The sequence below is a fragment of the Vigna angularis genome, chromosome 9, assembly GCF_016808095.1.
Source record: "Vigna angularis cultivar LongXiaoDou No.4 chromosome 9, ASM1680809v1, whole genome shotgun sequence".
Taxonomy (NCBI): Eukaryota; Viridiplantae; Streptophyta; class Magnoliopsida; order Fabales; family Fabaceae; genus Vigna; species Vigna angularis.
Genome location: NC_068978.1, coordinates 16,311,096 through 16,320,288, shown reverse-complemented (window position 1 = coordinate 16,320,288; position 9,193 = coordinate 16,311,096). Strand labels below are relative to the sequence as shown.

Sequence of the window (9,193 nt, the reverse complement as noted above, 5' to 3'; positions counted from 1 at the left end):
ATTTTTATAAATTTTTATTGTTTTTAATAATATGCTTATGGGTTATTCAAGAATTTAATTGTATCATTGTATTTAAAATAAAAAAGATACATTTAATTATAATTAATAACCTCAAACAACCATGCTATTCAAATTCAATGCCCCCGACCAAATCCCAGTGGACCTAATAACACCCTAATCTTGGAGACTTCGCTCTATTGTTATCACATTCTTTACGTATCGTTTATGCAACCTTAATACACTTTACATTTTAAATTTTATAAGATACGTATATCCATTTATTAAATAATAATAGTATATATGAATTTATTAAATTAATAATAGTATAGTAGTTAAGTTGAGACCCATCGTTTGTTACCGTTGACAGACAAGAGTCTGCGCTTGAGGACTGTGGTGGGCCCCGGTCCCCCCCAGTTTCGAAAATCAAGGCAAAGACTTCGGTATAGCTCATGGCAAAAAAACTAAGAACGACACCACGTTTGTTTGTGTTTACTATTTAGTTACCATGTTTACTTCCACAATCGCCAAAACACCAACCCTTCCTTGTCGTTTTATTGTTTCAATTATTGTTATTATTACTTTTGTTGTTTATTCAACTTTTTCCGGTGTTTCACATGGAAGTTTCCGACACGCCGGCGAACCGGTCCGAATCGGGTTTCAGGGCGGAGATCGATACATCGGCGCCGTTCGAATCCGTGAGGGAAGCCGTCTCGCGGTTCGGCGGCGTTGGGTATTGGAAACCCATTATCAATGGTCTTGGCAATAAGCATTTCGAGCCTGAGGTAACAACCCATCAGCCTCTTTTCGCTTTGAAGTTGTGATTCGTGTGGTAACGGCATTGCACAAAGGAAAAGCTTCGACCTTTCTGATTTTGAACATTTAGAAGAAAATGGTTCTGTGTTGTTTTTGCTTCTGCCAACTCTATTGTGTATGGTGTTGTGATAAGAAATGGGGATTTGTTAGTTTTACTGTTGTTGTTTTGTTAATTAATTGAGGTAGTAGTGTTTTGTCACGCTGCAGTTCAAGTTTTTTTCTTTTTACTTGTTTGTGGTGTTTGTTCTTCTGAGTAGTACTTTTGTTTGGATCTGAAGGCAGTGATCTAAAGTAAAATATTATAAATTGTGAATCTTCACAAAACGTGGAAAGCAGATGTTATTAAAGTTCAAATCATTTCCATGTTTGTTTTCGTTTGTTTGATTATTTATTTGTTTACGGGTAGTGTGCTAGCTGCTAAGAACCCTTCGCCTGACAATGAAGGTCATGTATATGATATCTTAGCTGGATTATGTTTTTTCCAGTGTAATATTTTCGTGGCTTTTATCTGTTTAGAAAAGGACAACTTAAATGCAGTTTTTTTTAATGTTTTTTTATGATGTTTTCAAGTTATATTTTGGCATTTGTATTGAGTTAATTTCACAATTAAAGTTTCTCTCTTCTTTTTAGCTGCATCACCCAGAAGAGCTTGACCCTGGAAAACTGGAGGAGCAAGCTGCTGTATTGGAGAAAGAGCTGATCCTGAAAGAAAGGGAAACTCTAGATGTCTTGAAAGAGTTGGAAAGTACCAAAAGGCTTGTGGAGAATTTGAAATCAAAGTTGCAGAAAGAAGAATCTGAAGCGAAATTGAATTTCCAAACGAGTGTGTGCAATTATATGTGTACTGTTAAAAAGGATGAGAAAGAAGATAAGGAAAACCAAGTGAGTAATGTTGTTCAGGATTTGAATGAAGGTTGTGTCCCCTGTCATTCATCAGCCCCAGGTTTAATATTAAAGGAATTGGAGCAAGCAAAACTGAATCTGAACAGAACCACAAGTGATATTGCTGATGTTCGCGCTTCTGTTGAATCACTCAATAAGAAGTTAGAGAAGGAAAGATTATCTCTTGAGAAGACACGGGAGAGGTTAACTCAGAATTCTTCAAAGATATGCTGTCTTGAGGAAGAGCTAAACCAGACAAAACTAAAACTGCTCGTGGCAAAAGATACTGGTTTGGATAACCCTTCGGATATTCCAAAAGAGCTCCATCGGCTGAGTTCTGAGGCAGAGAATTTCAAGAGAATGGGAGAAGCTGCTAAATCAGAAGTCTCGAAAGCAATGTCTGAGATTGAACAGACAAAAGCTATGATAAAAACTGCTGAAATCAGGCTGGTTGCTGCTCGAAAAATAAAGGAAGCTGCTAGAGCAGCAGAAGCAGCTGCCCTTGCAGAGATAAAAGCTTTATCACATAATGATAATTCACCTGGAGAGTGCGTGCAGAAGCATGATGGAATTACCCTTTCCTTTGAAGAGTATAATGCACTGACCTGCAAGGCGCGGGAGGCCGAGGAACATTCTAAGAAGAGAGTTGTAGATGCTATGCTTCTAGTAGATGAAGCAAATGTATCAAAAATGGACATTTTGAAGAAGGTAGAGGAAGCCACAGAAGAAGTTAAAACCAGCAAGAAGGCCCTCGAGGAAGCTCTAGAAAGGGTAGAGGCTGCAAATCTAGGAAAGTTAGCAGTTGAAGAGGCGTTAAGGAAGTGGCGGTCGGACAGTCACAGACGGCGATCCTCCATACATAACTCCACCAAGTTTAAAAATGCTTACCCTTCTCACTATAGAAAGGAATCTCGGTTACTCGACGTGAACGGGTTGAATCTGGTAAATGATGAGGCCAAGCCAGTTCTTAAGCCAACACTGTCTATAGGAGAAATATTGAGTAGAAAGTTGATGATGCCAGAAGAGTATGAAGCTGGAGAGAGAGAGTCAGTTAAAGGGAAGGTTTCTCTTGGTCAGATGCTAGGCAGACAAAATGCAGATGCATCATCCTTTGACAGGCAAGCTGAGAAGGAAAATGGTCAGAAGCAGTTTTCTGCAAAGAGAAAGAAATTTGGATTTGGTAGATTCTCTCTTCTTTTGACAAAGCAGCAAAAGAAGAAGAAGCCAACCCTGAACTTGAGGTGATGATGGCTTTCTTGATCATCTTGTGCTGAAAAATTCATGTTTGCATCTTATCAATCAATGTATTGTGCCTGCTTCACTAGATTATTGTCTGTTGCATTGTTTTCCCTTTGCTTGTACATTATAACTAAAGTTTGTCCATCAATTGTGATGCCACTTGTAGAGATGATTTATGTCAATTTGACTCTTGTAAGCTGATCTTATATTTGTGATATGCCTGAGGTTGTTCTGTTTTTTTCTCCCTTTTATGTTGACATATTAGTTAAAGGATATTTCGAGGGAATTCATTGGAGAAAAATAACACTAATAAGATCTTATTCAACCAAACTGTTTTTAGAGATTTTTCTTAGTTGTTTTTTCCTATTTCAATATATCTATCTCAATTTTTTTTTTTATTATCGGTAATTTAAAATGTGTTCTGATATAAATTAATAATTGTTAAACTAAATTATGAATTCCATATTAAAAAATATTTTTTGTTATAAAATATTTATTTAAATTTTATATTGTAAAAGTATTTATGGACTTTATGGGATATGTTACCAGTTTCTTATATGTATTTATGGAATATAACATAGCATAAATATATTAATGGAAATATTTTTAAAATAAAAACAATCTTTTAGCAACTATTTGATTTATTGAAGGTATATAAATAATTATCAAAGTACTTAAATTTATTAATGAATTTTCATCAGTGAATTATTTTTAATGACACATATATTAGGATGATGCTTAAAGAATTATACGTAGTAATTGAACTAGGAAGTGTTAATTTTTGTGTTGTTCATTTCTCGGAAAATAGTTACAATGCGAGTTTTTTTTATTCTCATTAGAATGTGGTAAATTATTTTTTAACCTGCATATAACTTTCGTTTTTACTCTAATTTTTGGTTCAGTTAATTTAAATTTTTTTAAAATATACTAATAAAAGTTAAAATTTAACTGAATATGTTTTAAAGTATTTCTCAGCATAATATTTTAAAGTATGTGATTCTTGAAAATACAATACTTTACCTTATGAGTGTTTATGAATGCAAGTAATATGTAAACTCAATCAATTTCGACATTGTTTAAATGTATTTGAGTTGAATCCAATCAAACTCAAATGAGTTACAAATTTTAATTTTAAATTTCTAAATTCATAACTCAATTCATAATCTGTATGACATTTAATTTTATTAAATATTTATTTATGTCAAATATATTAAACTAAAAACCAAATAAAAATGCTATTAATGACATGTTCACATTGTCACTCACTTTTGACATTTTAAATTTCTTTGGTGAGTTATTCAGTTTAAGTAATTCATTATTTGTGTAATAAGTTTCTAACCAACTAGACTTCAAAATTGATATAATCCAAAGTGTTTAACTTGAACTGAATTCATATTTAAATTTTAAATTAAAATAAAATGATCTAACAAAGAATTTGGAAAAATAACATTAATTTAATTTAGAATTTTTATTTTCAAAACAGATATAGCTAATTAGAAGAATAAAAAGGTAAATTATAAATAACTAAAAGTAAATAACAAACTTGATAGGAATCATAACTTTTGTGTGACCTTTCCTTCTCCTGAACATCGTAGTTGCACCTGACACATTTCTTTGAAACGGTGCCCTAATTTCTTCCACAACAGGCAATCTTCCTTCTTCATTCCTCATACGTCTTTCGTTATAATTAACGTTTTTCCTTATCATAATTGTCTCCTTAATTATTCATCTTTTGTTATTCATTCATCTCTATTGCTCTTAATTTCATACATACAAACATAATAATATATACGTCTTCTTTGTTTTTATGATCATGCAATTCACACTGATTTATTTTCTGCTGTTATCTTCACTAGTTTCACACTATTGTTACGCCACTCAATTTATATCATGCTTTATGTGTGATGCATATTTGTATTATTGCTAATCTCTTCATAATGAATATTTAATTGATACGGTTGTTGAAAATATATTTTGATGCTGCATATATTGGCTTTAGTTGAAGATTAATTCTGTATACGTGTATATCTCTGTTGTGACCGTTTGCTTCTGTCTTCTTTTTTTTCCTGGTGGAATTTAACATTGCTTTTTGAAGTGCTTGTCACAGGGATCATGGAAGGAAGAATGGGGCTTTTGTTTCTGTTTTTGTTGGGTGCTGCTTGGGTTTGTGATGCAAGAGAGCTAGCAAACGGTGGTGGTAAGATTGTTAGACTAACTTTTTCCATCCTTTTGCTTTTCACTGTCATGCTCGATGAGATGCATAGAACATAATTACAAATTCCTCCTGAGGGTTTGTTCTGTTAAACTTTTCGTAAGTATTTTAGGAAAAAAGTAAGAATTTTTTTACAAATTAACATGTATAAGCTATTTTGCCTTATTGATAATCTCGTTTTATTTCTATTTTTTTCTTCTGTAAGTGTTGGCGAAGAAGTTTATTCAAATACACTCTCATGTTATTTCTGATTGTATATATTTCTTGTGCTAATCAAGCATGGCTTATTGAATGGCTTTGATCAATTTGTAGAGGTTTTTGTGTTCATATGATGGGAAAGGAAGACCAATCCTGACATTCCTTTCCATAAACCTTACCAATGTGTCTCAATTTATAAATATCCCTTTCTTTTAGATAAATTGATGTAAGAACTATGGGTGAAGTTTTCATATTCAGGCACTTTTATAGTAGAAAAGATTCCAATTTGTCAAAAATGAAACAGCTGGGTCTTAGTTCTCATTAGCCCACTGAAGCAAAAATGCTACTTGGTAAACATAGTGTAAATAATTTCTGTTAAAGAACGGTTATAATTTTAAAATAGAAGTGCTACTTCAGTAATAATTCATGCTGGGGACATATTTTGCATGCAGAAGTAAACAGGAAATCAGATGTCTGTGAACTTTGTGAGGAATATACCACTGAGGCACTTGCTTATCTAAATGATAAAGAGAACCAAAGAGAGATTATTGATTCGCTTCACAATAAATGTTATCAGATTCTCTCTTTCAAACAGCAGGTTGGTCACTTTTCCTAAATCTGTTTTGCTTACAATATGATAATTATACATATTTTACTTCTCATAAACAGAATAACCGTTAGTACATAAGGAAATAGGTTAATGAGACTTGGCAGATAGTTATATAGATGGGGGGAGGAGTTAGCATGGATATGAAAATAGAATGGTTGAAGGGGATAAAATTAACTTAGACTTGTTACTTAGCATTATTAAATTGAGCATTTTCTCTCTTGTAAAGGAGAATTTTGGAAGATAATTGTCTCCTTTGTTGATAATCAATAATCGATACAATGTGCAGCATTATTTTCTTGTAGTTTGTTTCTAGGTTCCTAACAAAAACACAACCTAGTTGTTTGTGGACTTTGTTTGGAGAAAATTGTAAAATAAATTAGTGACTTAAGACATAATAATTGGACAGGCTGTTAGGCAGGAGCTAGCAAAGCTAGTTGATAACAAGACATGATTGCAGGTTTATCATAGAAGCTGGTTTAAAAAGAAAAACTAAGAATCCGTAGTTTTTACAGTAAAGAGTTAGTTAGCAGAAAGGAACCCTTTGATAGAAAGCTTAGATGAAAAAGAGCGGGAGTTCATGAGATTTGAGAGACTTGTAACTAGAATAAACCGATGGAAAGGAGAGTTCTCTTTTCTAACATTTTTTGTACATTTGGTGAGACAAGGAGGTTTGATTTTCTTTTCATTGTTCTTCTCTGTAAAAAGTGTTGATTCCTAAAACAACAACTTAGGAATTTATGGTTCAATGTAATGAATCAGAGCTTGTTAGACTCTATATTTAATAATATATATTTATTCTGTACTTTACAGTGCATTGAATTGGTGGATTATTATGCCCCACGTTTCTTCTCAGAAATCGCATCAGTTCTGCCTAGAGAACTCTGCAGACAGGTCCACCTCTGCCAATCTGCAAATATCTCCTCACAAGTTCAAGGAAATAAGTGTGACTCTTGCAAAGATACTGTTTCAGCCATACTGGTTAAGTTGAATGATCCTGACACCAAGGTTAGTACTTTAGCATCCTTGAGTGAAAGTCGAGCGTTACTTAAGAACTCACTCTGTAATATTATATAAAACTTAGTAAGACTTCAAAAACATAATAAAAATTACTAATGAAGACAAAAAGTATCCATTGTATTTAAATTTCCAATAAATAAAAAATAATATATTTAAATAAATGTGTTAGAAGAGTGTGTCTGTAATATTTCTCATCAAAGTTTATCGTGTCCTCTCCCTGAAATGATAATTTCTGCACTTTCTTGTCTCAAAAGTGTTTGTTGCATAATTTTTATACACTTCCGAATTAGAATTTTCTTTCCTTTTTCATTTGCTTGGATGGTTTGCAGTTAAACAGAAGAAAGAATTTGATTGTGGTCAATGTAGCGTGTAGATTTTTATGCACAAGCACATTAATATATAATGTGCATTTTTGTCCTGTTTTGTTATGAGAAGGATAGATATAAAAAATAATAAGAAAGAATTATCAATGTTTGAAATTGAAAATATAGTGATCATCTGTGAAGGACGTGGATGTGGCTTGCATGTGTACCAGGAAGAATCTGCATTACCCTCATAAATAATTTCAGTCTGAATGTTACATGTGCTTTAATTTTTATTCTTGTAACATACACTGTTAAACACCAAAGCACGCAGAAAACCCTACCTTAAAAACTAGTTGCTAAGAGAGGAAAACTAGATCACTTGATATTTTTTACTGAGCATTTCATATTACTTAATATGAAAGTTACATATGCATAATACCTAAGTCCCTGTCATCTATACAATTGACCCTCTCTAGGCTTCAATTTTTTTCCTTGAAAGCCTTCAAATACTGTTGCTTTGACCCCACTCTGCAACTGTCTTTACTCCACGTTTTTGTCACCTTTTGTTGCATATGAAACTAACTATTTAATGTCAGCTTGAGATAATGGAGGCACTGTTGAAGGCATGCAATTCTATGGATCAGTTGGCAAAGAAGGTAAGATAATTCTATCTTTCTTTCACTCTCTTATTTAATAAATGGAGTTGCATTCTTAAACACCATGTTGCATTGAATCTATCCTATGAATCCAATAAAAGATTTTTCAAATTTTTATCCTGGTCTTGGCAAAAGAAAATTTTGCAACCATAGTTTTTGCCCACAGGTATTTTCATTTAATGGTTTATCTCCGCTGTCAACCTCCTTACCTAGCCAATAATTGAGCTCTTGTGTGCAAATTGGTGACATTATTCGCACTTCACCATCCAAAGGATTGTCCAACCAAATAAATGAAATAATTTGTTCCGTTGGAACTGGATAAACTTTTCTTTTTGTGGGGCAACAGCAGAGTTGAAAATATATAAATCTCACGAAAGAAGGTTAAGATCGCCTAAAGTCTTAACAATAATTAGTAATGGATAAAATTTATATTCACTCGTTTTAGCGTGCATATTTGTGTTTCATTTTGGTGATCTATAACCTTTGACATGAACTTCTATTAACTCTAATTTTAATTAAAAAAAATAAAATAAATGTCTTGGTATATGCATTGACAATATAAAAACATTGTCTAGTCATATGTAGTTTATATATATATATATATATATATATATATATATATATATATTAAGTTTGTTTTGACTTTTATAATAATGACTTTAGAAGGTTACCGCAAGGATAGTTTTTAATCAGAAGCAACTCATACTTGTTAAACTATAAACAAGTGAATTCTAATGCATATATAAAATTGCATCTAGGTTTGTTCTAAAAAGATAAGCTAAAGTGTAGGCAGAGTAACCTGGATCAATTATTCTCTGAAGAGTATTTTTGCCACTCGAGCGCTTCGTACCTGTTCCTATTAGACAAATTCATACACCGAAGAAACACATCACAAAGATAATTTTCATGATCAATTATTTCCTCTTTATTAATGGTGATTTTTTTTTTTTGCAGTGCAAGAGGATGGTTTTTGAATATGGACCTCTGATTATTGTGAAAGCAGAGAAGTACCTGAAAACAACAGATATATGCACTACATTACATGTTTGTCCAGCTTCTACTGCAGTTAGCAACAAGGAAGCCTCAATCATGGAAGAAGAACCTTTGATTTCTGACTCTTAATCATGGGAGAAGAGTTTTATTACATTTATGGAGTGCTTATTGCTTTAAGTTCTACTCCTGATATTTCTATCTAAACTAAAATCCATGTGCTTGTAACTATGTACTCTCACTAAATGTCAAAGACCATGATTGTGTGATA

General features: G+C 32.6%; 2 protein-coding genes across 2 annotated transcripts; both read left to right on the top strand.

The window, feature by feature from the left end:
* Positions 1–384: 384 nt before the first annotated feature.
* On the top strand, positions 385–3,179 carry LOC108346877 (WEB family protein At2g38370). Its single transcript, XM_017585937.2, has 2 exons — positions 385–782; positions 1,444–3,179. The coding sequence occupies exons 1-2, from the start codon at positions 615–617 to the stop codon at positions 2,938–2,940; spliced, it is 1,665 nt and encodes a 554-aa protein (XP_017441426.1). The 5' UTR covers positions 385–614; the 3' UTR covers positions 2,941–3,179.
* Positions 3,180–4,461: 1,282 nt separating this feature from the next.
* LOC108346933 (uncharacterized) lies at positions 4,462–9,193 on the top strand. The gene is made up of 6 exons (XM_017586003.2): positions 4,462–4,580; positions 5,042–5,131; positions 5,797–5,942; positions 6,765–6,959; positions 7,873–7,932; positions 8,887–9,193. The coding sequence occupies exons 2-6, from the start codon at positions 5,047–5,049 to the stop codon at positions 9,052–9,054; spliced, it is 654 nt and encodes a 217-aa protein (XP_017441492.1). The 5' UTR covers positions 4,462–4,580; positions 5,042–5,046; the 3' UTR covers positions 9,055–9,193.

Coding starts and splice junctions, on each gene's coding strand:
- LOC108346933 (XM_017586003.2), top strand. CDS start 5,047: ATGGAAGGAAGAATGGGGCTTTTGTTTCTGTTTTTGTTGGGTGCTGCT. Junction 5,132..5,796: donor AGAGCTAGCAAACGGTGGTG/GTAAGATTGTTA, acceptor TTTTGCATGCAG/AAGTAAACAGGAAATCAGAT. Junction 7,933..8,886: donor TGGATCAGTTGGCAAAGAAG/GTAAGATAATTC, acceptor TTTTTTTTGCAG/TGCAAGAGGATGGTTTTTGA.
- LOC108346877 (XM_017585937.2), top strand. CDS start 615: ATGGAAGTTTCCGACACGCCGGCGAACCGGTCCGAATCGGGTTTCAGG. Junction 783..1,443: donor ATAAGCATTTCGAGCCTGAG/GTAACAACCCAT, acceptor TCTTCTTTTTAG/CTGCATCACCCAGAAGAGCT.